Genomic DNA, 26551 nt, shown 5'->3' with positions numbered 1-26551 from the left:
ATGTCAGTTCAGTGCTAAATCTGAGTGGCTACTCTAAGTCTCTGGAGATTTTCAGAATATATACAAGCTTCCCAGGAATGGTCTCCCTGTAATTGCAGGTGCTTGTGCTATCAAGTGGATCAGCTAGAGTGTCCGGTCCAGAAGCAGTCCCTGGGACAGGTAGTCTCTTTGTCTTCATAGGCTTACAGGCTTTGAGGTCCTGTCAGTCAGCTCTTGTTCGCTGCCTTGTCAGCCACAGGTTGGCCGCCTCATTGGCTGCAGATTGTTTGGGCTTATTCCTGGAGACAGTAGTCCATGCCAGTAGGCATGAAATGAAGCATGGGGATGCTGGCTGAGATCACATCCTCTGCACTCTGGCCTTTCCTTGGTGATGGTTCTCAGTCTGAGCAAAAAAAGCAGGAGAGCTCCTGAGCTCTGTTGCCTGGGAGTGAGGCAGAACCAGAGGTTGGAGCCATTGCCTCCTATAAGGGCCTGGGTCTAGTTTTGTCTGTGAGTAGGAGGTACAAACCCATCCAAGATTCTCATCTCCTGGGGCTGGAGAATGAATATAGCACTTCACAGTAAACATTTTGTGTGTCTGTTTTGTTTTTTCCATTGTCTGTCTGAAGAGACTCCCAAAACTTTGGGGAGGAATGCCTCAAGCTTGCCTTGCTCAGAAAATATATGATCACTTTTCAGTTATGCATTTTTCTGTTTCAGGTTCCATTTTAGCTGTGCAGAGTTCTTGTAATGCAGAGAATAGGTATGGAAATACAAATGGGGCTTTTTGTCAGCTGTTATAAAGAATTAAGATATGTTTCTCATATTAAGATGTGTTCCTCAATTAAGAGTGTTTCTCAGATTGGGAGGGGGAGCATGGGATGGCAGTGTATATGTTGGATTGGGGTCAACAGAGTTCTGCATCTTATTGCTGATAGGCCTATTCTCAGAAAATGTTCAGGTTTTGTCGGAATGCCTCTACTAGGTGATGACTCTACTAGGATGTGGTGAGGCCACAATTCAGTGAGTGGAGCACATGCTTTGCATGCGGAAGGTCTACAGGTTAAATCCCCAGCCTTGCTGATAATGGACCTTCACTGGCTGGTGTCAGGAAAGACCTTCTGTCTGAGCCTGAAGAGTCCCTGAAAATCAAACTAGACTATACTAGTCCAGATGGTCCAATAATCTGTGATAAGGCAGCATCATATATTTTCATGGGTTCACAGAAAAAGAGAGAAATTAAATTATTTATTCCCATCTGTGGTGGACAAGGTTACCCTCAATGATTTTTGGGGGGCAGTGTTAAGGATTGAAAGGGTGGAAGGAAGAAGGGGCTCAGGAATGAGTTGGTTCAAAGTGTCTGTAAGAAGGGAGGGATAGAGAATAAATGCTGGGATTAGTTCCTACAGAAGTAGCCTACAGAAGCCAACATAGATATAATATTGATTAGAGAGTTAGGTTCTTGTCATGCTGCTCCCTATTGAATGTTGCCCTCCAGCAAACGCATTATGAATTATAGACAACTTGCATGTCATAGCTACATGCTTAGCATAACTAAAAAAAGTAAGAAGAATTTTGCTGGATTAACAGGTTTAGCCCATCCTGCTTCCCACAGTGGCCAACCAGTTGCTTCCCAGAGGCAGGGCATGAAGGCATTAGCTCTTTCCCACTGTTGCTTCCTAGCACCTGGTTTTTAGAGGTATACTGCATCTGAACATGGAAGTTCCATTTGGCTGTCATGGCTGATAATTGTTGGCAAACCTGTCTTCAATGAACTGGGTGCAGTATAGATGCCAAGCAACAGTTTGGAGTTTTGCACTAATTCTGTCCAGTCGTAATGGTGCAATTCATGAAGCTACCAAAAGCCTGTTTTAAGCTGGGTCCTGAAAAATACATATACATAGAAATTCTGCAGTTTGAATGTGACTGGTTTACAGTCAAGATGGGGAGGCTGATCCTTGGGGAGGGGGCTGAGAGTGTGTTGGGTGTGTAGCAGGACTTTTCTTATTATTTCCCCAGCTCAGGGGAGCCTCTTGACACCTGAGAGCTGCCTGGGCCCAACACTGCAGAGAGCTTGCAAATCTTTATTGCTTATTTCCAATTTTATTTCAAGTGTTTGATAGTTATGTCATGTTTGCCGTTAGGCACCAAGAATCTGTTAATTGAGGTATGTGCCCCCATGCCCCACCTTCTGCTCTCTGAACTTTCAGGCTGTTCCTTGCAGCCCTGAATTCCAGAAATAATTTGCAGTAAAGAGCTCTCACCTTTCCCCCACTTGCATACACCTGCAAATGTAGTCTTGTGTGGCGAGGGTAAGTACAGCCATAGAAATGCCATTAATAATATCTGTTTAAATTAAGAATTCTTTCTTTTCATTGCCAGCCTTTGCAAACCTAGTGCAGTCATTGCCCTGTGCTGGGGCAGGACATGTAGAAATCCTTCTAGTCTAAAATCCTTCTAGTCTAGCAGTGTTCAAACTGGCCCGTGGTCTTGCTGCATAATCAGCTTGGGTGCAGTAGTGGCAAAGCCTTCCCATTTAGCCCCACAGTCTCTTTTCTTGCATCCAGTCTTTGCATTGCCTTGTGCCAGGCTGCAGCTTCTGCTGCACATCGCCCCAGAAGACTCTGTGCCCCATTATCCTGGGAGAGGTGGCTGCCAGGTGCTAGGATCTGCAGAGATTAGGCATAAAGAAAGGAGGCTGCAGGGTGAAAAAGGAAGGCTTTGCCACCACCATGCCTGAGTTGATTTTGCTGGTGCATCAGATCCAACCCACAGGCTAGAGTTTGGAGGCCCTGATCAAGCCTGATACCCTGTTTTCAGCAGTGGACAAGTTCCCCTGAGGTGCCTACAGGCAGGACATGACAGCAGTAGCCCTCTCCTAACAGCTGGTGGCACAGTCTGCTTCTGAGCCTGGAGTTTCCTGTCATTATTGCTAGTAGCCCTTGATGGCTTTGTTCTCCTTCATGAATTGTTGAATCCCCTCTTAAAGCAACCCAATCTAGTTCTCCTTATCATATCCAGTGACACCGAATTAGGTAAATTTGTGTCCTGCATGCAGCACTTCCTTTGCCTGTCCTGGATCTACTAGAATGACAGGAATGATAACTGTTGTTCGATCTATGAATCAATCCGTTGTCTTAGAAAAACTGCCTTTTGAATACTTAGTGAGCAACATGAAGCTATCAGTTTTAAGTTTCACTCCTGTTTTTGCCAGTGACCTTGGTCAGCTTAAATGGTATGTAGTTGCCAGTCTAGTAGAGATTGAAAGACAAAATGGGAAGGGGTATTGAGAAGCAAACTTGCACCTCATGTCTCTGTAGGGTCTTCATAGTTTTAGAGCTACAGAATTAAATTAGTAAGCCGTATCTCCTCTGAAGGCTTGTCCACATGCATTCAGTAATGAGACTGTTCCCCTAACCTGGCTTATTTTGCTTATTGGCTTTGTATCGCATCCTATATGAAGGGATAAAACGTTGTTTTTTAACCTACTGATGCCAGTTGTGTTGCTTCATGGGTCTCTGTTTCCTTCACTTTCAGCCAAAATGGCTCAGGCAGCCATGGCAGCAGCATCTGGTCATGAGGAAGACTCTTCTGAAAGCAGGATGGTGGTTACATTCCTCATGTCTGCACTTGAGTCGATGGTAAGTTCATGCTTTTGGCTTCTTTGATGTGCCTTATGTTTCTGGCACTGTTCCCAGGGTCTTGTCTCTCTGGGTATCTTTGTCCACACCTGTTGAGAGCTGATGTAACTTAGTGGCTCAGACTGAACTGTAAATGGGGACTTCCCTTGTCCTGATCTCAGTTCTGCAATCATTTTGCCAGGTGGCCTTGGGCAAACCCCTCTCTCTACCTTTGCTCCCCAACTGCTAATAATACTTGCTCACTGTACAGTGTGGTTGAAAGGAAAACACCAACAAAATAATGCAAAGGGCTTTATGCACTCATATGAACATAAGAAAAGTCCTGCTGTGTCAGGCCAACTGTCTGGTTGGGCATTGTTACCAGCTACCTCTAGTAAGCCACAATCAGGGGAGAAAGGTATGCCTCTGTCCCATATTGCTCTCATAGTCAAGGGCGTACTGAGCTTGAAGGTGGCATATAGCCATCAAGACTAGTAGACTAGTCCTGTTCCTTGCGTATTGGTCCGCTTGCTTTAAAACTACCCGGGCTAGTGGCCATCACAGCATCTTGTAGCAACGAGTGCTGCAGACTAATTCTTCAGTGTGCAAAGAAGTCCCTGCTTTTGTCTCTCCTAGGCAGTTTCGTTGGATGTTCTAGTCTTGTGAGAAAGAAAGAAAAACTTCTCTCCCTCTCTCCACAATGTGCGTATTTTATAAGTCTCAGTTATGGCCCCCCTTTATTGCCTTGTTTTCCAAACTAAAAAACCCCACAAATACTGTAGTCTTTCCTCAGAAGGAAGGTTCTCCAGCCCTCTAGCCATTTTAATTGCCCCTTTGCACCTTTTCTACAATACCCTACTTGAGGAGTGGCATCCATAACTGTGCACAGTATTCCAAATGTGACCTTATAATAATTATCGCCTGCCATATGTGCACATTCCTTTCCTTGCACAGGTGGGAGTGTGATTTGGGGCTTTGGATGTTGAGCCATCTAGACTGTCTCCACCCTCAGGCAACCTCCATGTGGCAAAGAATTTTCCTTGTAACTCCCTCCTAGGAGTTCTACTCCTTTCTCTTGCTGTGAAATAACAGTAGCAGCTACCACTTCCTCAAAACAGCTCAGGATGGTAGCAGAGGAAGCAAGCTGACCCTCTCCCCTTCGCTATGCAGCCAGTGGCGGAGAGAATAAGGGATGAAAACTGCTTCAATCCCCCACGCCCCTCCTCTCTCCCAGCTGGTTGAGTCAGTACCTTCCAGCCAAGACCTGGATTTACCTTGAGTGACCTTGTTGGTTAACTTGCAAGCAGTAGCAGATTTTCTAATGGGGCCAGCTCCAACTGGGTGGGGTGGGGGCTTTTGGCAGTGTGCTTTCCGGAGGATCCCCTTTTCTGTGGGTCTGGCTCACAGAGTTCCTGCTGAATGGCAGCAGCGGCAGTAGGTCTTTTTACTCCTCTTGGTGACTTCTGGGTGGTGAATGCCATTTTGTTTGCCTTGGTGAAAGTGACATTCTGATAAATTGCAGGGAAAAACCTGGATGCCACTGGTGGCTGTTGTTTTTTCTGCTTGGTGCCTTGGAATGATGCTGCAACAAGTGGCATTTTGGGGGGAAAAGTGGGGGCTCAGACAGTTCCAGGGCATTTGTGGCTGGGTGTCAGTGCTGGGCCCCTAGCAGTTACCCAGGGTGCTGTGGGTTGTTGCTGGGCCAGCCTTCCAGGCCAGGCGTACCTCCTGTCCTTTAGAAGTCCCAGTTACTTGTGCCTCCAGTTAAAAAACTCTTCAGATGATGGGATGGACCCTGGAGAGCTGTTGTCAAGGTGGAAACTACCGGAAGTGAGAGAGACTGAATTTGAGGCAACTCCTTAGAGTCTTTTCCATGTGCAGTTTCATTCTACACTTTTTGCTACTGCAGTTCTAAGCAGCTCTTGTGTTTTTCCTTCCACAGTGCAAAGAGCTTGCCAAGTCCAAGGCAGAAGTTGCCTGCATTGCTGTCTATGAAACAGATGTGTTTGTGGTAGGAACCGAGAGGGGAAGAGCCTTCGTCAACACCAGAAAAGACTTTCAGAAGGATTTTGTCAAGTACTGTGAGTGTTGACTAGGTTTGCAAACCACTGTGTGCCTGGAGCACTCCTGTTACGCTGCTTTTATGCCTGCTCGTGCTCATAGACGCGTAGAGGAGTTGCTGAAAGAACGTCCTTGGATGCTGGATCAGCCACTTTATCTGTAGTCTTGGCGACCGATATGAGCTTGCCAGCATTGCCTTGTTGACTCCAGAAGATAGTATTTCCTGGTCTGTTCTCCAGCATGGTTCAGAGTGTTGGTTTGACCTTTAAAGGCCAGTGTGGGTTGAAGACCTGCATGTCTGAAGGACTCCCTTCTCCCTCTTGAATCTGCCAAAATACTACACTTGCCACCTGGGTCCCTTGTCCAGGGGCCATGTTAGGCATAAATCAATTGGGTGGCCGTCTTGGAAAGGGCCTTTTCAGCCGAGACTCTCCTCTCACCAGGTGCCAAACTTACATCGTTTTTAGGCTGTCTTTTTTAGGCGGATTAGAATGCGTACCATGGACAGCAGTTTGCCAAGTGAAAATTTACGAGAGAGAGAGAGAGAGGGGATAACAGGATGGTAAGCTGGCCATTTGCAGGCCCAGCCCAAGTAGAACTGGTGCCTGAATTCTGCACCTCCTCCCTGTTTTGGAGTGTGTGCACATACCCCCATCGCCACCTTCACATCCTCAGTTCCTCCGCTGTCCCCGCTGCCTTCAAAACTGGCTGAGTGAGGACGATTGTAGGAGTCCAGCCAAACCAGCCTATAGTGACCAATATGTAGAGGTGTTTTGTCTTTTTGTAAATTTTGGAGTGTTATTTTTGTAAAAGAAGTGCAGAAAACAGTGTTATGTGTTTATTTTGTTATCACTGAAGAAATCACACCTCTACCATATACAGCTGCTCAGTCTCACCCGGCACACTGGTGTCCATCTGCACCTGTTCCTAAGGAGATTAGGTGATACTTGGGTGCAGTCATGGTTATCTGGGAGGAAGTGTCATTGAAAACAGTGCAGCTTATTTCTGAGCAAGCGTCCATTTAAGATTGCACTGTTTGTTTTTTAGTGGGCTCTTGGCGCACTTGTGTGTGTGTCATTTGGTGTCTTTTCTTGGAGACCACAAAGCCTACCCTATGAAACAAAATCTGCCCAGATTAGGGCATTATTTGTCATTGGTGAAAACCAGGCAGCAACCACCCACAACGGAACAGCAGCTGCCATCTTATCACAGCGCAAGGGCTTTCCAAGATCATGGAGCCATCCTGGATAAGATCTGTGTTTGTGTGCTTCGAGGCAAAGCGTTGTAGCACACAAACGCAGATCTTATAATAATAATAATAATAATAATAATAATAATAATAATAATAACAACAGGTATTTATATACCGCCTTTCTTGGTCTTTATTCAAGACTTTATTCATGGCGGTTTACATATGCAGGCTTTTATTTAAATCCCTTATTAAATAGGGATTTTTACAATTTGAAAGAAGGTTCTTTCTTTCAGGAACCACTACATTCAAGGTGTTTCATTCCGATCTGGCTTCACATTCTGGCCTCCATCCTCCCACGCTCAGAGCAGATGGAATAGCTCGGCTTCAGCTTGTCAGCTGCTTCAAGGTCACACGGTGCTGGTGGCCTCGAACTGGCGACCTTGTGGATCTTATCTTCAGGCAGACGGAGGCTCTACCCTCTAGACCAGACCTCCTGCCCAAGATGGCTCCATGATCTTGGAAAGCCCTTGCGCTGTGATAAGATGGCAGCTGTTGTTCCGTTGTGGGTTGCTGCTGCTGCCTAGTTTTCACCAAGTGATTGCCAAATGCCAGTTAAATAAGCCGAATATCTCTTATCACGACTTTCCAATTGAATGAGATTGATTTGGAACCGTGAAACAAAAACCAAGAGCAGTTACTGTAGTTAAAAGTTAGTGGTCTCATCACGATGAATTGGAGCTACCCTGATGGGAAGGTTGAACAAATTTAGCTGCCTTGCTCACCAAATGTTGCTGCAATATTGGCTACAGCGTAGCCTCACTGTAGCCTGCGATTAATAAACGTTGTTAAAAGACAACTTTATCCCTGTGTGGTGACAGAACAAATTCCCAAGCTAGCTGTTTGTTTTTATTCTATCCAAAATAAGAATCTACAGCAGTTAACAATAATTAAAACCAGTACGAAATATAAAAACCGCAACATAATGAACAGCAGCATGAAAAAAACCAACGTCAGTTCGTTGAAACAGCAGCAGTGGCAGCAATCAGTAACAAATTTACTTGCTAGGAGCATGCAAGTCCAAAAGCAGGCTGGGACAGCCGGCCCTAGCCAGCCACCTGAAAGGCTCAAGGGAGGGTTCACAGAACTGGGAATAGAGTTCCACCATGTTAGTTCCACAGCTGAAAAGGCTGTGGAATTGAATTGACATGCTTTTCTGCTCTCTCCCCACCCTTGCTTCCTTTGGTATCATGACTGTTAGACCAGTGATTTTTTCAGTGCTTTTCTTCTCACGGCACACTAACCTCTATGGTCTTTGCCTCTTGTGATGTCACTTCTGGGAGACCCTTCTGGGTTCTGTGGTTCTGTTTCTAGGGCAACTGTCCTTAGTAAAGAATTGCCTTTCCTTCTTCCTCCACCGGCTCTGAAGTGGATACAATAGCAATGACCCCGAATGAACACACGGTTCTTTGGATTTTGGAGCGGGAAACAACATATGACAGGAGAATTCAAAGGACTTCTAACGTTTACTTGTTTGCAAACGGGACCTCCACACACACACGTGGAGGACCCCGAAGGATTACAGTGATGCAGGTTTTATAGGGTCTTTTAGATAGGAGAGGGGGACAAGAGGACACAAAGAGAGAAAAAGTATCCAGGGGAAAAATAACATACAGGCAGACACACCAACAACATTTGGCATGTTATCAGTACAGGATGTTGATCTGAGGATGGCAATTCGATACGCATCGGCAATTTGTTTACAGAGCTATCTGTTAGAGGGGGTCTGGTACTCTGACTCATCCCTTTTACCCTAACCCTTTTATCCTCATTTGTTGATTGCCCTTATGTATGACTTTTCTGTTCACCCTTGGAGGCCCATACCACAGCTAGCTGGTTCTCTGAGAGGGATAGCTTTTGGTCAGAGAAGAGCCTTATGGGTGAACTGGGCATCTTGGGATATTTCCATATTGTGAGCTGGGCATATTGATATCAGCAAGGTTCCCCCCTTTCAGCTGATGGTCCACTAAAGGGAAAGCAAGTAGTAGGAAGTGGTGTGAGCATGTTAACCGCATACTCCCCTTAGTCAGCTGGCCTTCCCTCTGGAAGCCCTTTCCTGACACCAAGTCAGAGGAGGGAAAGAAGCCTGTCTGCTTTATCAAATGGTCATTTTTAACGGGTCTGTGCAATTTTGAGCAACCATTTTGAGCTGAACCTGGTTGGTTCCTCATCATAAGGTGGGTGTCATAAAGTCAGTTTAGCACCAGTAGCTTGAGCCTTAGGAATATACTTTTGTCAGCTGTGCTGGAAGACTCTGCCAGCGGAAAAAGTCAGACAATTCATTACAACAGATAGTTGCCCTAGAGACAGAGCCGCAGAACCCAGAAGAGTTTTTTCAGGGATTTTCAACCACTGTACTCTGAACTGTTGTGTCACACTGGTCAAAAATTGCAGTGCTAGACTGTCTTTTAAAGCCGAAATTTGGAGGTTTGTTATAAATTTCACATCTTCTGCCTTGCAGGTGTCACCGAGGAGGCAAAGGCTGCAGAGCTGCAGAAAATGAAGTCATCATCGCTCGATAATAGGATGACGGTGGATATTGTGGAAATGGAAGCCCTCAGGAAGTCTGTGGAGGACTACTTCTGCATTTGTTACGGTAAGCATGTCTGGTTTCTGCAGAATATGGACTATGGCGCTTAGAAAGGCAGGTGCCCTTATTAAGAGGTTTGGAGCTAGTTCATGGTTTTTTCCCTTCTGCTCGCACGGGGGGACACTTCTTGGAGTGCCAAGGTCACAATGTGTTTAATCCCAGGGTTTTCAGTTGAGGCGCAGCAGGGGCTTCCTTGAGAGAGGCAGTGACAAAAGGAATGTGTGAGGGAAGACTTACAGGGTGTTGCTGTGGGTTTCCTCCCCTTCAGACAGAAGTGGAACTAACGTAATTGGAATCTCTGAAAAGGTGCACGAGGAGAAAAGTTTGAAACTCCTTAGTCTAATATGGCTAGTAGTACAGACTACTTTGATAGCACTTTTAAAAACTCACAGTGTAATCCTATACATGTTTGCTTGGAAGTACATTTCACTGTGTTCAGTGGGGCTTACTTTCAGGTAGGTGTGTCTAGGATTCTAGCCTAAGTATGATGTCTGTGTAGAAGTATAAATGTATAAGTATAAATGTCCTGTGTGTATACAGTATAAGTATAAATGTCCTGTGTGTATACAGTAATGCATAAGTAGCCAGTTGCCTTATCCACATTGTCTGAAAGGGCCAGATGCTTTCATTGTTCAGTTACTACATTCAGTGTCTACTAAAGCCAGACAAGTCACCAGTTTTGTGGGCAATATTGAGAAAATGGCATATTTCCCCCTCCCCATCAGGTTACCCAATAAAGATGCATTTTGGCAGGAAAGTTGTCTGTGCCAGCCACCTGCAAGGCTGGTGGGACTGATCTTGAGTTTAGATTGAGATTGAAACAAAAAGAAGGGAGGAAAGGCTGAGGAAGAATTTGTATTTGCATGCAAGAAGGATTGCATTTATTGTGTTTATAAGTAAGCAGCATACACAGTATCTTGCTGATAAAGATGTTCTCCCCCTCCAGGTAAAGCTTTAGGAAAATCAACTGTAGTTCCTGTGCCATATGATAAGATTCAGAGGGATCCGTCTGCTGTGGTGGTGCATGGCCTCCCAGAAGGACTTGCATTTAAACATCCCTCCAGCTACGATGCTACAACGCTGAAATGGATCCTGGAAAACAAGTCTGGGATCTCATTTGTCATCAAAAGGTGATGGACCCTTCCTTGTTCTTTGTCCCGTTTGCTGGGTTAATTTAGAGCAAACTTTTGATGTTTGTGTGTATGTTGGTGCTTAAGTTTTTAAATTCATTTGTAGTTAATATTTTGGGGAAAACAAGTTTGTACAGGTCCAGCCTATTTATGCACGGATTTTTTATACACGGATTTGACTCAACATGAATGGCCCCTGCAAATGAGAAAGAATGTGCTGATCCCTGAAGAAGGGGAAAGATGCATCCCTTTAAAATCAGTTTTAAAAACTGAACAGTCCTTTAACAACAGCCTCCTTAATGAGAGAGAGAGAGGGCAGCAGGCTAACAATCCATCAATCCTTCTCTCTCCTCCCTTCCCCCAGCACATGAAAGAAATGTGATCATTTTGCATTGGTGAAGGGAGGGGCTGAGTGAAGTGCTGATGGATTGTCTTCTTAATGACTCTTATCTTAGAGTCAAAAGGTCAGCAAGGCTGTTTTTCAATCACTGGAGCAAAGAAACTTTGTTTTTTAAATTGATTTGCTATAGTGGAAATAGCTGTAGTTTTTTTTTATCCATGTGAGTGCTTGGAACCCAGGTGAATAATTAATCTCAACCTGTATGTACTGCAGAGTAGTGGCTAAGAGAGGGAGGAGTGAACCAGGCAATCTATTTAAATCATGATTCTTGTAAACTCACTAGGTCAGTGTTTCTCAAACTGTGGGTCAGGACCCACCAGGTGGGTCACGAGCCAATTTCAGGTGGGTCCCCATTCATTTCAGTATTTTATTTTTAATATATTAGACTTGATGTTACTGTGGTATGTGACTGTATTTGGGGAAATGTGACAGATCTGTACTTTTAACTGACTACTGTGTATATACTTTTAACAAAGATAGTAAATGGGACTTACTTCTGAGTAACTGGGTAGGATTGCAGCCTGTGATTGTTAAAACTCCTTCTGCTTGATATCATCACTTCTGGTCATGACTCATCACTTCTGGTGGGTCCTGACAGATTCTCATTCTAAAAAGTGGGTCCCAGTGCTAAAAGTTTGAGAACCACTGAACTGGGTAACCTGAGGGAAGCCACACAGTCTTTCTCCTCCTCTCCTGTATGGGGATGTTATATTGCTTGACAGAGTTGATGTAAGTATTACTGAGGAATGCATGTAGAGTAATTGGGTTTTTTCCTCCCCCCTTTTCAACATAGGCCTTTCCTCGAGCCAAAGAAACATCTGGGTGAGTAGTGACTTGCCAGCTCTAAATAAAAACATCTTGACACCGCCTGGGTTGTTTAGCAATGTGTTTTGTGTTTTTTTGGTCAGTTTTCACAAGGGAAAAATACTCTGCTCCATAGAAATATTCAGTCTTAAATCTTTTCACTCCTGGTGAGTGCAGTTTGATTTCTGTTGCACTTTCTCCAGCCGACAGTTGTTAAGAGAATGTGTTTTGTTTTTCAGGACCTCGCATGTTAGATTCCACGCACACAATAACATCTACTGGAAGGTATAATCTCTTTTTTGCTCATATGTGATGGTGCTTTTTTTTTTTTTCTCATCCCAAGTATGTGATAAATGAAAGCCAGTGGCAGGACCAGCCTATCACATTTTAAAAGACTGGGAAAATAGTTTTATTTGGGATGCGAGACAAAGCTTGTGACATGATCCTTTGCAAGAACCTCAGTTGCTAGTGCAAACAAATGTGTAAGTGCTTACTCTTCATGGTTGAAGAAGGAAATGCATAAGAACAGACCTGTGTGCTTAATAGGTGTAGAATACTGAATGGTATGTTCTACTGTGCTCTGTGATACGAACATACCTCTGTAGTGCCTTTGGCACTTGTTTCCCAGCTGCTGGGGAAACGTCACAGTTCAGCAGTAGAAAAGTTTCAGGTGTAACCTGTGACACCTCTAGTTAAAGGCATCTTGGGTAGCAGAGGTAGGAGGGACTTCTGCCTGGGACTCTGGTGAGTTGGCAGTCATGATGTCGCTGGACTCAGTGGAGTGTTGCTACAGGGGGTGGTGGCAGGGTAAGTACTGCAGGTGCTGCAACGCACTATGTAAGCGGCTGCTCCCATTTACTGTTGGGAGTCATTCTGGGCAGTGACTGCAATGTGCAGTGGGAGGCAGGTGGGAGGGGCTGCTTACATGGTGTGTTGCATCATATCGTGCCACCATCCCTGTAGCTACGCCCCACTAATTGGATCAGTGGCATGATCCAGGCTTTTCTAAGTTCTTGGGAGCTTATTATTCCACCCCACTGTGTGTTAAACAGGCTTTCTGATATTTGTCTCCCTAGTTGCCATTCTATCCATGTGAAGACTGAGCCCAATGAAGATTCTGGTATGCATTTCACTTCTTGCTTTTAAAAAAAAAAATGTTTCTTTTAGCGTGTGGGATGCTTGTAGATATGTTTTGTGGCATCCCAAGTAGTGCTTCTGTTTCTAGGAGCTCCCTCTACAAAAGTGGCCCACTTGCCTTTTTTTAAAAAAGCACTCAAACCACTGCATTTTAAAACTTTTTTTTCTGTTCACTGTATAAAACAAAAAACCAGCAGATACAAAACAAGCATATTGTGTTGCTTCGTTCTGAAATTTGAACCAAGTTAGTCCATTTGATTTATGAGGAATCTGGAATCCCCTGCAGCATTTTCCTCACACTGAAAATGAACACAGTGCGACTTCATTATCCGCGGGGATCTGTTCTAGGACCTCTGCGGAGAAGCAAACCTGTGGATACACAAATCCGCACCACTTCTGGTTCGACGATAAAATTGTCTAGGTGCACTTTGAGAAGTCAGTAGAAAGAGTTTTGCTTTGGAATCTCAATCTGTCTGTGCAAATAGATGACTCTTGCTTCTTCATCAGGGCTTGAGCTGGTCACGGTAAAGGAAGAATCGGAGGATCCTGAGTATTACCAGTTTAACATTCCAGGTAATACTGAGTGGGTGGGTTCTTATAGGTTGGAGTCTTCAGTGTTGAGATGAAGGTTATTGGAGGAGATAGAAAAGCTAGGAAAGACTTCCTGTGTGTATTTAAATTACCAGATGGAGAATTGTCCTTGGGTCAGGCACCTCTTATGCATGGCTCCTACTCCTTATCCACTGCTTTTGTTCCTTGTTCTGTCGTTCTCTGTGCCTTCTCCCTTGCACTCTTCCTCTCCTTTCCTCCCAATCTCTTGGAACCCTGATGAATTTTTATCTAGTAATCAGGATAAATTGTATACCTTTTGTATCGCTTAATGTAAGCCTGCGCGATCCATATTGTGATTTGGTATTGTTGCAGACTGAATCAGTCCTGATTTCAGTGCTGCAAGGGGAGACCTTTTGCGAAGGGAGGGGAAGGGAGTGTGTTTGTCCTTCCATCAACTCTGGTCCTGCAGATTCTTAAGCGATTGTTCCCTGACAGCGCTTATGTCTCTGGTCACTTCACTGCTTCCTTTCACTGATGGACTATTGTTATTAGCAATTAAATGGGCCTGTGTACTGGATAGACATGTGAAAGGCACGCAATCTGGGGTGGGTGGGCGGAGGGGTGTGTGTGTGTGTGTGTAATTTTAACCAAGCCTGGCCTCTGTTAATATTGCCATGATGCTGATGCTGAAAATAACCACAACACACTTTCTTCAAATTGTGGAAGAAGGAGCATTTTAAATCTTGAACTTTGCTTCTACCTCACTGAAGTGGAAAATGGCACCCAAGTAGCAGTGTCAATAAAACCATGTAAGTGGCTTGTGGAGTTGGTGTATTATTGCTGGGTCCTCTGCTGTCGCTACTTACAAACCTCTTTGTAGGACAGCCTTCTGGTTTCATAAACCCATTTACATGTGCCGTCCTGGAGTTCACCATGGAAGTGAAGCAGGGTGTAAATGTCATAAAATTGTAGTGTTCGCCACCTTTAAACCTCTGGATATATGTCTAAAAAACTGGTAGTCTTCATTAGTATTTGTTCGGTTATGGGCTTAGTGTTAGTACAGCTGAATTGCAGTTTTGGATTTAAATTATGTTGCCATTCAGGCTAATCTCAGTGTGATCTGGTTCATTTTTATTTTTTTTACCGTCGGTGTTTCTTTGGCTGCACTTTCTTTTTCAGTGGCCCAGTTATGAGATCTGCTCTGCCGGGAGCTAAGCATTGAGGATGGAGTATGCAAAATAGGGATCCGTCCAGAGTTGTGACCCGTCGTCTTGTGCTGGTGTTGCAAACGGACACAGCATCATGGTTTGGCACCAGGATGCTGAAAGCACTCTGTGCTAGTGAATACCATGGCCCGGAAACAAGGGGGAGGGGACGAGGTGTGGGGGAGGTTGAAGGTTTTCCTGGCAGGGCTCTTCATGGCTTCATCCTTGCAATCAAGGAATTGCTGAGCTTGCAAAGCCTTTCCTGCCACTTGCTGTCTCCTCTTGTCATGTCTTGGTGATAAAGCCGTTTTCCTGAGCTGGAAAGAGTGCTCTGTAGTTCTGCTCTAGCCAAGGTGGGCAGTATTCCACTTGAAACTCTACTGTGTATTTGTGCAATGTCCCTTCTGGCCTTAAAGGCTGAAAAAGAGCACTCTAGCAAAAAGGGGAGGGGCGAATGCTTGCATGAGTGTCCATTTCCTTATGAGGATGGTGGGAAGTAATGCATGATGGAGCTTTCACGGGCAGGCAACTGCAGGTTGTTGGAACTAGTGCACCTGGCCTGTTCTAGGTTGTTTCTGTTTAAGGGTGACTTTCTCTTGCACAAGCTGCTGCTTATCAGGGATCATGAAATGAAGAAGGAGGGTGTTGAGAGTCCCTGTACCAGGAGGCTATTTCCTATCTTAACTCCCTTTTTTGTGTGATGATTCCTCTTCAACTATCCTTTTACTTGGGTTCAGATCAATCTTGGAACAACCAAGTATGAGAAACCTGCAGACAAGACTTGATCTAGTAAATGTCTAGGGTTGAGCTGGGTGAACAGCATTGCAGGAAGAACAGGCTGCCATGCTGGCGGTAGCGGAGTTGCTGTTGCCATATGCTTCTTCATGATAATTTGTTGTTGATGAGTTTTGTCACTAGAGCAAACTCTTGTTGATGGTGCAAAGTGCTCTTGGTTAAATATAGAAAGAGTAGGTTGGGTAAACAGTAGTTTCTGCCAAAGACTAGGTTTTCTTGACTTGTTCACAAACCATAAATGTTGATGTTCAGCAAACAAAAAAATTCAATTTATGTTAAACCACCAATGAAAGTAGCACATTCTCTTTGCTTGTATGTAAACCAGAGGCCTCTAGATAGCAATTCTAAGTCATGGTTTTGTGTTGCATCAGAACCCCGACTTTTTGTTCAGTTAAATGTCACATCAAACTGAGGCTAAGGAAGTTTAATGATGGCTTGGTGTGATGTCTGACTTGATCACATTTTGCTCTGTGATCAGTGAATTGAAAACCATGGTTTCTGCTAGCTTTGATTTCATGTGATGAATTGACAAACGGTAGTTAATCACCGGAAGCACTTGCAGCTTAGAGAGCAGTCAGAAAATGAAAGCAGATATGTGCTCTTAAACCATATCTTGTAAGTAGTTCTGGAAAGTCAAACCGTGATTTGGGTTTTACCCCGGTTTAACACAAACCATGGTTTGGCATGATGTCCAAATTGAGCCATTTTCTAAGAAATCCTGCCCTTCCAAGTCGCTGAGTTTTTGGAATGCTGTAATTCTGTGAACCGATTCTTTCCTTTGCTGAGCATGCTCTCATAACAGAAATTTGAAAAACCTTGGAAGTGATATTTTTTATGGCTGTCTTTGTTTACCAAAGCAGGTCCTTCTGAAACTTCGGCGATTGATGAGAAAATCGCCATGGCAAAGTCTTACACAGGTATAGCAATTCACTTGTTCATCCATCACAGTGCAATTTCTCACAACAGTTTTGGTGCCTTAGAGGCCATGTTCTGCCAGCCCACAGTACTGTTCTTCTGAGCTTGCCTTCAGATCCGTGGCCTGAATTTTTCTGAGAGATCAGTTATAGTCGTGCCTAGCTTGAGATTCATTAAGCGGACCCCGATAAACTTGAAGGTGCCAAGTTGCTTTTCTGTCTCTTTGCTTGGACAGCCAAACCTGTAAGTTGTTCATCTGTGTCAAATAACGAAAGGCACATATTCCACCCCATCATGATATCTTTCATAGCATTTTGTGATAAATGACCCTTTTGAACAGATGTATTGTGCCGTATTCTGTAATTTCCAGTAATTGTTCATGCTGTGTTTGGAGGAAGAAAGAGAATAGTTCGGTGTTAAGAAGAAAAGTATTGGAGGCTTTTGGGCAGAACTTGGAAGAATTTTGTTCCAGCTTCATTTTTTTTCCTCCCAAGCATTGTGCCATCCAAACTGTGTTTGCATCCCAGCTAACTCTTCTGAATTACGACGTCCTTTTTTTACGCTTTTTCATGAGAGGGCTTTGATCTGCCCCAAACCCCTTTGCCGAACACCTGCAAGTTTGTACAGGAGCAGAGCTCAGTAGGTTGGCTGTGCTTTTGTACTAGTTGAGTTTTGAAATTATCGCACCTGATATACAGCCTACCTGCTACTGCGCCAAGATAGCTCTATCCTTCCTACCGCCTTGAGATACTGATTCTGAAATTAAGTGCTGATCAACATCCTCTTTATTTTTATGATGGTATGTTTATATTTATCTAAAGGGAGCAACCAGGGTTCCGATTGCAGTGAAGGAACAGATCTGGAATTGCCAGTAGAAGGTTAGAGATCTGTAACATTTTTCTATTTGAAAGTAAACTCTGGAACGGTGTTTTTAAAAAAATAAATAAAATTAAAGAGTACTTAAATGCAAACGTGTCCATTTTGTCTGTCTTCCATTATTTTCTTTTTTCCCCATATTCTGTGTGGTTGTATTTTTATTTTCCTCCTTCCCACCCCCCAATTGTGATCCTGCATGATTTACTGTGGACAACTATTGAGAAGCATTTGCAAGGTTCCCCCACTCCCTTCTCTCTCCAGGGGCTGGGAGTGGGTAACAATATTGCACACTGTGCTATGATTGAAAGCATGAGGACAATGTGTGAATTTGACAGTGAGGTGGTAAGAGAGCCCCAGGTTTGTGATGACTTCAAATATGATTTCTGAGCCCCATCTTGTTGGGGACCAAATCATAATTTTGACCACGTGGGATTATTGATGCAAGATGTGGTTCTGTGGGACAGGATTTGTTCACATCCTGAATACATTGGTGTAAAAAAATAGAGTGCCAAAGTTTTCCAGCTCATTCTGTTTCTGGTGGAAATACTTGTGCTTTCTGAGCATGCCATCTCTGTGAGATCTAAGACACTTGCTTAATGGGCAAGTATCTGGGGCAACACGAATACTACTGCATACACGTGACATTGTGCCTTTGCCTTTGCCTCAGTAGAGATGCTAGTGTGCTCTTCAGCTAGTGTGATGCAATACCAGGTATCCTAGTCTGGCTCAGGAGAACCAGCTAGAACAAGGACCTCTAACAATTCTGAATTTGTTGGCTACTGTTGAGACTCAGAGGAGTGTTTATGCTTTGTGAAGCAGTGCTTGACTCTGAAGTGTGAATCCTGCAAATGTGAATGAGGTAGCTGTTGGAGACCCGCTAACTTCCTTTGAAAAAATCTGGAGTGGCTTCAACTTCAGTTGATCTACCAACCAGTTTTCAATTCTGTTTGGAATTGGAAAACAGCTTCAGTTGATCTACCAACCAGTTTCCAATTCAACGTATATTTTCGTTCAGATTCAAAGCAGAAGGAGTGACCAGTTTTCCTGTTGATCTCTTCTGTGTCCTGAATCCTTGTGGACAGTTTGGTGTTGTTATATGTACAGGTTGGTTCCTTTTTCTGCCAAACTGGAGACTTGATATTGCTTTGCCCGTGTGGGCAATGCTCTGCTTCAAGGCTATCCAGTCACCCAGTGGAGGAAACCGTGGATAGCATCTCCCTGAACATGTTGATAGATGGAAAAAGTCATCTGAACTTGATTACACCTGTAAGAATGGCGCTGTGTGAAGAATGCAGAACTAAACCACTATATTGATCTGTGAGTTAGTACAGCATGACTTCAGTGCTTCCCAAGCTGGGATCTCAGGCTGCACACGAATCCACTGTGAATTAACTTCCCTGCAATTACCAGAATTACAGAGAACTTCACTCTGAAAGAGAGAACACCTTGATGTGAAACTATTTCCAAGGAGAGACTGATTAAAATAGGATCTGCCCATTTTGCACAGCCACACAGATGCCCACAACCTTTATTGCAAGTCTGCCTGTTTGCACATTGGTCATTTGTGTGAAGTTGATTGTCTGAGAGAGAAAAGGACTTGTGACCAGTTTTGGGAGGCTTCTCAGCTAGAAGAGATTCTTCTCACATACAGGTGACCAGCAGCCGGCTGTTTTGAATCTCAGAACGCTTTAAAAGCAGCTGTTCTCCTGGATTTTTCTGTAACTTGCCTACTGTACTGCTTTCTACATGTGTCTTCCCGGCCAGTATCGGAGATGATATCCTCTTGTTCTATGCGCCACAAAACCTATCCACAGAGCAGCACTGGCAAACTGTACCGCAAGGAATCCTCCCCAGTGAATTGTTCTGTGTGGCCACGTTGCCTTTCCTTTTTTAAAAAAAGAAACAATTTTTTATTTTTCCATAAATAAACACACATACAAACATTGAGGTTGCAGGATACCATATGCCAATTAATTAATAATTCATTCTACCAATAATTTCTTATATCTCTTAATATAATCCAAAAAGGGAAAGAAAGAAAACAATTATAAAAAGAAGAAAAAAAAGATATACAAAAAATACATACTCATTTCTAAAAACCCTGTTTCATATTCTATATACTTCACCATTTCATCATCATCATAATCTCTTCCCTTCTTTTCCCATCATTCATTATGTTCCTTCTTTCAATAAACTCTTAAACTCTTTTATTAATACAGCTTATTCTAATACAAATTTACTACTAAATACTTATCATAAATCTAATTATAAACAAATCTACCAAACCACTCATATATTACATATCCATTGCTTTCTAAACTTTACTTTCTACCTTCATATTTTTCCATCTATAAATTCCAAAACAATATCAAATTTAAATCTAATTCATCAAAATTGATTCACCAAAATTCATCTAAATCTAAATTCATAAAAATTAACCTATAAAATACAAAATCTTAAACTTTTTTATTAATGCAACTTATTCTAATACAAAATTACTACTAAATACTTATCATAAATCTAATTATAAACAAATCTACCAAACCACTCATATATTACATATCCATTACTTTCTAAATTTAAGTTTCTACTTTCATATCATTTCCCCATCTATAGATTCCAAAACAATATCAAACAAATTTAAACCTAGTTCATCAAAATTAACCTATAAAATGCCTAGTTATATTTATTCTTCTCTCAAATCAAATATTACACCACTACCAAATCGTGTCATTACCTTGAATAGCTATTCAGATCTTGCATATCATCTCTAAACTTTTTTGTCTCTTTTCCATCGTTTTTTCCTGATAAACTTCACAAGAAATGTCTCTTAAGAGTTCATGCTTTGATATACATCCTCGTCTTAGTCTTCTTATTCCTGCCAATAAATCCAGATCCTGGCAGGTCATCTCCTTCTCTTGGTCAATCTCTTGGTCGACTATGCTTGTTGGTTGACATGGCTCTTCCCCATTCTGGTCCAATACCTTTTGGGTACTTATCCTCCAGTCTGCCCCATCTTTCTGTATTTTCATTAAAATTGTCATTTCAATTTGTTGGTCATTATTCTTCATTGTTGTAGCTTTAACTTCTGTTTCATTAAGCTTATTTATCTGTTGACTTAAGGTTTGCACGCTAATTTGGTTTTGTAAAATTTGGATCACTTGTTGTCGACCCATATCAAGCAAATATTCCAGCTTTTGTTGTAATAGATTTTCCCAATTTGTTCCTGATGAATCCATGATTTTTCCCTTACAGTTTTCTTTTAGTCCACTAGATGTCCTGGGCAATCTCTTTGCTATGGAATGCAAACATTTAGTTTCCCACAAACGCCGACCAAACAATGTTCAACTCACCATTCAGTGATAGGAAATCCTTCCACACTCAAATAATCCAGAATTCAACATCTAATAAAATTCATATCTCATAAATGGTTGCAGATTTGTAAATTTGTATTGATAAAGTTATACTCCATGTCTCTTCTCAGATTTAAAAACAACAATGAGGTGGAGGAATCCTCCCCCCTTCTCCTTTTTCCAATGTCATTTGTTTAAAGCCGGGATTTACATAACACAAACAGCACTTACTTTGTTCTTCCAAGTATCTTCTTTCAATAGATGAAATCTGTTTCAGTAGATGGTATCACCACAGGGGTTTTGCAGTTAGTCATGATTTCATGTCTCCTCCCCCACTGCCTTGAACGGCCAACTCCTGAGAAGCAAGCCCCCCCCCCCCCCGCTGGGTTCCAACCTAACTCAGGTATCACCGTCAGGATGACTAAACCTCTCTTGGCAAAGTCATCGGATCTCCTGGACCCGCAGAAATAGAGGTGAGAAACAGGCTGAAATCCGGAGCCCCGGAGATCGTGCCTGTTCAGTTCACTGCATCGCCCCGCCCCCCCCTTCTTCTCTTCTGAAAGACGATTCTTCAGTTGGGTTAAAGTACGTTTGAATCCTTTACTTTTCCATTTATGCCATGATGGAATCTTTCTGAATTCAGAAACATGATGGAAATGAAGATTACGCCCAGAGGAACCACTGTTGCTTGTCTGGCTGCATTGGAAAGAGCAAGACTGGGCCTACATCCTATCAGCCTGGTAGCCAACTGTGCAAAGCAACCAGCAAAGCAATCTGTTGTTGAGCCAAAACATCTGCCTTGATGGAAATTGAGAGTAACAACTGCCTGGACCCAGTACCTTGGAACTTCTGGGCAAATGTCTTGAGAATCATCGTCCTGCTTTCCCCTGAGTGGAGGTTTTTTCCGGCTGTGATATTGGGAATAAGACAGTGAACTGTGGATTTTGGCACCTGTAACATCTGATGAAACTATTTGTGTGGGAAGCCACCTGCTTGGATGATGTCATGTTCCATTACCTTAGGTGCTGAAAATGGGAGTTGTTAATGTGAAAATAAGGCACACTAGTGGGTGGAACAGCTGCTAGAATGTGCCTTAACTCCTTGGAGAAGTGGTCATTTAGATGTGGCCCCAACTCTTTGAATGTCTGTGTTAGATGCTCAACTTTTTTCATAAATACTCGTGTATTGTAAGCTCTATTTGTGTTTGAGTGTCTTTTGTGTGACAGAAGAAAGATTTTGGGGATTTTGCTGCAACAGACTAACTTGGCTGCTCCTCTGGAAAATTTACAAAGGGTCTAGTAGCACCTTAAAAACTAACACTGATTTTAGTGTAAGCCTTCATGGGCCACGGTCTGCATCATCAGATTCATCTGAGTAAACTGCAATGCATGAAAACTTAGGCTGGAATAAGTTTGTTAATCTTTAAGGTGATACAGAACTTTTTGTTTTTGTAAACCATATATCAGTAACTTTTGATGGACCAGGAACCATCTGAAAATTGCACTGAGCCTCAGACAAGGCACCCTTCAACAGGTGTTGCATGTGTGTGTGTAGCTTGGGATCCCCACTTTCTAACCATCATCCTGCTGAGCGTCGAGCTTCTGATAAAAGAATTTTGGTCTGCCTGTTTATGGGTCTGTCTTTTATTCATAGTGCGCCTGTTTTTTTATTTATTCATAGTGTGCAACACACTCCCACACACACATGTACATTGATTTGCCATTTGTGGAGTAAAAACCATTTCTTCCGCTGCCTGTGCGCCGTTCAGACTTGGTTTTTTGTTCTGCTTCTTACAGATTCTTCTCAACATGCCACTTCTGAAACAAGTGAGGATCCGGAAGTGGAAGTGACCATTGAAGGTTGGCCATTTTCTCAGCTCATTTTCTTTTTGCTCACTTGTTTCAGAAGAATCTCAGTCATGTGGCGTCGTGTGCATCTTCTCCCATCCCCCTTCTCCTGCCCCCGGCCCCTTCTCATGCTGAAAAATAACATTTATTGGACCATTTTTATTGGACTAACCTTTTAAAAGGTTGGGAATGGTTTAATTGGTTAGAAAGAGAGCTCCTTGGGGTGATAGGTGCTGCCAGCGTGGCAGGGTGGTGAAATTTGATGCCATGCGATTTAACAAGTTAGTTCAGCTGCTTTTCAGGACAAAGAATGTTGGGGTGAACTATGGGTGATTTTACCTTTCTGATTATGGAGTTTTTCCAAGGACACAGCATTCTCTGTGTGTTGTGATGTGTTATCTCTGATGTCATTTGAATCTGGTAGGGTAGAAAACTGAGACGGAACAACATGGCGATAATTGGATTAGCAAACCAAGGGTGGATTTGGAAAGCAGAGTGAGGAGAGTTATGAAGTTGAATGTCTAGCTGTCAAAATTTTTAGTGGCACATCTCCCTGAGCAAAGTTCTCTTTCATGTTTCTTACTCTAGTAAAACTCTCCTTTCAAATCGCAAGCTTCAATATGGACTACAGTAGATCAGTGCGTTAAGAGCTATGTTTGTTGCACCGAAGCAGAAATGTACAAGATGGAAAAGTGGTTAAAATACCAGAGCTGGATCTAGATGTTAGGGATGCCTTGCTTCCTTTCTGGGTTGACAGCTCCAGATCCTAACTGCAAGTTACACGGTAAAGTTATTATGAAGTTGGCTGAACTTTGAGGTTGAAGTCAAGGAAAGCTTCCTCCCAAGGCTGAGTTTTCTTTTGATTTAAATGCGCTAATTAAGGCTCTTGCGTGCTTGTGGATGATGTTGTTAAATTTGATGCCAGTATGGTGGGTGTTGTATTATACCAAAGTAAGGAAATAATAGCCACTTTTTTATATTTAGTTTTTTTCCTGCATGAGCAACTGAAGGACTGTTGTGTGTGTTGTGGATTTTTTTGATTAAGGTTGGTAAGCCTGTGGAAAGGTACCTTCTGTCTGTGTATGACTGTCATGTGTCTCTGTTTTGAAGCACTGGTAGAGGAAGAGATGAGCCATAGGAACAGAGATGTCGACACATTAGGGGGGACCGTGTCTTATGTCCAACTCTTCTCTTTTGTGATTATTTTTGGCAATGGCAAAACCACTCTGTAACTTTAAAAAAAAATGGCTTTAAAGTGACAGTGCAAGTTTTGTGATATGAATTTCCCATTTGCTTTTGTGGCATTGGAGAGTTCTCTGTTGGTTTTGATTTTGGAAGCTCTTGGGCCAAGCTCCTGCTTCTAAACCCTGGAGGATCTTGTGGTTTAGGGATTTGATGAGGGTGGGAAACTGCTGGGAGCCAAAATAGATAGGGAAAACTCTTGTGAGTGTGTGTATGTAGATCTGGCATCTACTGTATCTCTCCTCCATTCTTTTAATTAGTGATCAAATCCTTATTACATAGCAGCTGGTGTTGTGCAACAGCACACAATGGAAAGTTAATTTTAAAACACGCAACATCCTTCCCATGTATTTGTCAGCTTCCAGACCTTTTAGAAGAGGTTATTTTCTCTAAACCAAATATTATGGGGCAGTAGAACCATATGCAAAGCTCTTAGTCAATCCCTGCTGGAATCTTACCAACTTTTCTTTGATGGCTTGAAATTCCTTTTCATGCAGTGTTGGAACAGAAACCAATGTTCTCTCTCCTCCCTCTCCTTTGTTATATTCTCGGGTTCCATAATCTCCTCCATGATATTTCCTTTCCAAAGCATCCTACTTGAGATGGATATCTTCCATACATTTGGTATCAGATCTCCATAGTATGATTACTGGGGTGTCCTTCAAGAGTAGAGGACACGCCTGCTCAGCAGGGAGGGTCTCCTTGACAATTACGCTGTAAATGGATTGGCAAAGCGGCTGTGCATACCTTAGTTCCATTAGCATAGTTTTGAATGTAGTTTGCATGAGGAAGTTGGATGCCAGGCTCTGCCTGATAGGCTTTAATGCATGTGGCCTTCCCCACTCTGGAATGGTTCACCTCCTCCAACAGCGAATAGCGTGAATTAGAACCACAGTGTCTTGAGAATGTACTCGGGGCTGGTCTAGCGGCAGCAGCCATGATGCACACCTGTGTATTTTTGTCTCTGAAGATGACGACGACTACTTACCACCCCATAAGAAGACGAAGAGTTCGGAGCCAGCCAACGACGCTGCCAACGCTGGGCGAAGGAAAGCAAGAGAGTTCAACTTTGGTAAGTCTGATGAATGCATTGTGTGTCCCACAGTGGAGGGAGAGCATCTTTTGACGGGTTGCTCCTTCTGCTTGCTCCAGAGATAGGCAGGACTAGGTCCAAGCATACTTCTTAAGGCTCAAGGAGGAACGTCCCCCTTCAGTTCTATTCCTGTCTTGTTCTGGAAAGCAGGACTTCCTAGTCCACTGTCATTAGCATTGTTGTTAGAGATTCAGGCAAACTATTACTCATCCTCAAAATGACCCTGGAAAACGGTGCAGCTTCAAGGCCAGATTGATGTCCGCAACCCGCCTTCCCGAGGACCCGTTCACCCCCCTCCCCCCAAAAAAAACCTGGATCCGAGACTAGCAGGCTGAGGTGGGATACCTCTGCTTTGAACCACCCTTCAAAGCAGAGGAGGCCACACTCTTTGCTTTGTTATTCAGAGAACCTCTAGAGGCAATTTTTTGACCTTTTTCATTTCGTGGCACACTAAAATTGTCAAGGTGCTGAAAGGTGCTAAAATTGTCAAGGCACACCATCTGTTTTTGACAGTTGACTATCTCATTGTGCTGCTGGTAGGGGCTCACATCCCCCCAGTGGCCCTACCAGTAAATGACCTTACCCCAGATTCCTGCGGTTAGGGGATGAGATCCTGTTTTCAATGGAAATGGTGCAACATCTAAGCTGCATCATGGTGAAGCATGTAAAAGGGAAGTTTTACACCAAGGCAGCGTGAGTGAGGCTGCCTATCCTGTCCACGCTTTCCTGAGAGTAAGCTCTATTGACTGAAATGGGATTTACTTCTGAGTAAAAAGGCGTAGGTTTAGACGCTCAGTCACTACAGCCTGGACCAAGTGGGGAGGAGCTTTCTGCTTTGGGTTTTTCAGCAGATCAGGTTTCACATCAGTCACCCATCTGTGGACCCAGTTGCTTCTGATAAACTCCCGAGGTTCATCTCAAGGTTTGAATGTCAAGGCGCAGAAATAGGTGCGCACTCAGTTCAGTGGTTGCAGGAGCTCCTGTACATCTTCCCATCAACAACTCTTCTAGCCACCATTATCAGAAAACACATCAAGAACAAGCAGGAATAACACTTGTAGCACTTCATAGCTCCAGGCGGGCTTGGTCCTCTGACATCATTCAGCTGGTCTCTTCAAGCCTGTAGTAGCTTTTACCATGACCAGACATGCTAAGTCAAGGCCCCTACTTCATCCAGCACCCCCCCCCCCCAGCTCAAATTCTTTGTGGAGGCTGTGGGCACTCTTAAGAGAGACAGGATTACTGCACGAGCATCTAGATACCATCATGGCCCCCAGGAAGCCAACCATAATCTGTATCTACAAAACTACCTAGTGTTCTTTCTTGCTGTGTTCTAAAAGGAAGAGATCCATTCTAGCGTCAGCATCAATACCAGACGTTCTTGCTTTCAAGATGGCTTGGACTAAGATCTTTGCCCTGAAATGGCAAGCCTGTGCTCTGTCCACTTCCTTTACAAAAAAGAATCCTCTCTTGCCTTGCATCCTTGCCCTTAATGGTTCCCTCAGGGTGCTTTTCTTTTGTTACCTCCACCAATTCACAGATACCCTACGTGGAAGCTTGGTGAAATCACCAGGGCCCTCAACCTGCCCCTGTAGATCCTCTCATGGAAGTTCCTAGTCACCATTACCTTGGCCTATAGGGTGTCTTGAGACCAAAATTCAACTCAGTATTAACAAGACTTGATCCTACTATCTTTTTTTAAG

General features: G+C 43.3%; 1 protein-coding gene across 6 annotated transcripts in view; it reads left to right on the top strand.

Moving 5' to 3' along the window:
* GTF2I (general transcription factor IIi) overlaps positions 1-26551 on the top strand; it is a 69798-nt gene that overhangs the window by 14527 nt on the left and 28720 nt on the right. For 2 of the 6 annotated variants that reach the window (XM_066636162.1, XM_066636161.1), the window contains exons 2-14: positions 700-742; positions 3517-3620; positions 5542-5680; positions 9371-9505; positions 10446-10629; positions 11823-11851; positions 12073-12118; positions 12910-12953; positions 13478-13543; positions 16383-16439; positions 17259-17315; positions 22463-22525; positions 24726-24827. In XM_066636162.1, the coding sequence (XP_066492259.1) occupies positions 730-742; positions 3517-3620; positions 5542-5680; positions 9371-9505; positions 10446-10629; positions 11823-11851; positions 12073-12118; positions 12910-12953; positions 13478-13543; positions 16383-16439; positions 17259-17315; positions 22463-22525; positions 24726-24827 (1039 nt within the window). In that variant the 5' untranslated portion in view covers positions 700-729. Of the gene's footprint in view, positions 1-699; positions 743-3516; positions 3621-4235; positions 4302-5541; positions 5681-9370; positions 9506-10445; positions 10630-11822; positions 11852-12072; positions 12119-12909; positions 12954-13477; positions 13544-16382; positions 16440-17258; positions 17316-22462; positions 22526-24725; positions 24828-26551 lie in introns of those variants that run through there. The other 4 variants (XM_066636167.1, XM_066636163.1, XM_066636164.1 and 1 more) reach the window with 4 other exon arrangements.

Source organism: Tiliqua scincoides, chromosome 8 (genome assembly GCF_035046505.1).
Source record: "Tiliqua scincoides isolate rTilSci1 chromosome 8, rTilSci1.hap2, whole genome shotgun sequence".
In the NCBI taxonomy this organism is placed as follows: Eukaryota; Metazoa; Chordata; class Lepidosauria; order Squamata; family Scincidae; genus Tiliqua; species Tiliqua scincoides.
The sequence above is the reverse complement of the archived record's forward strand: the minus strand, read 5'-3'. Positions and strand labels throughout refer to the sequence as shown.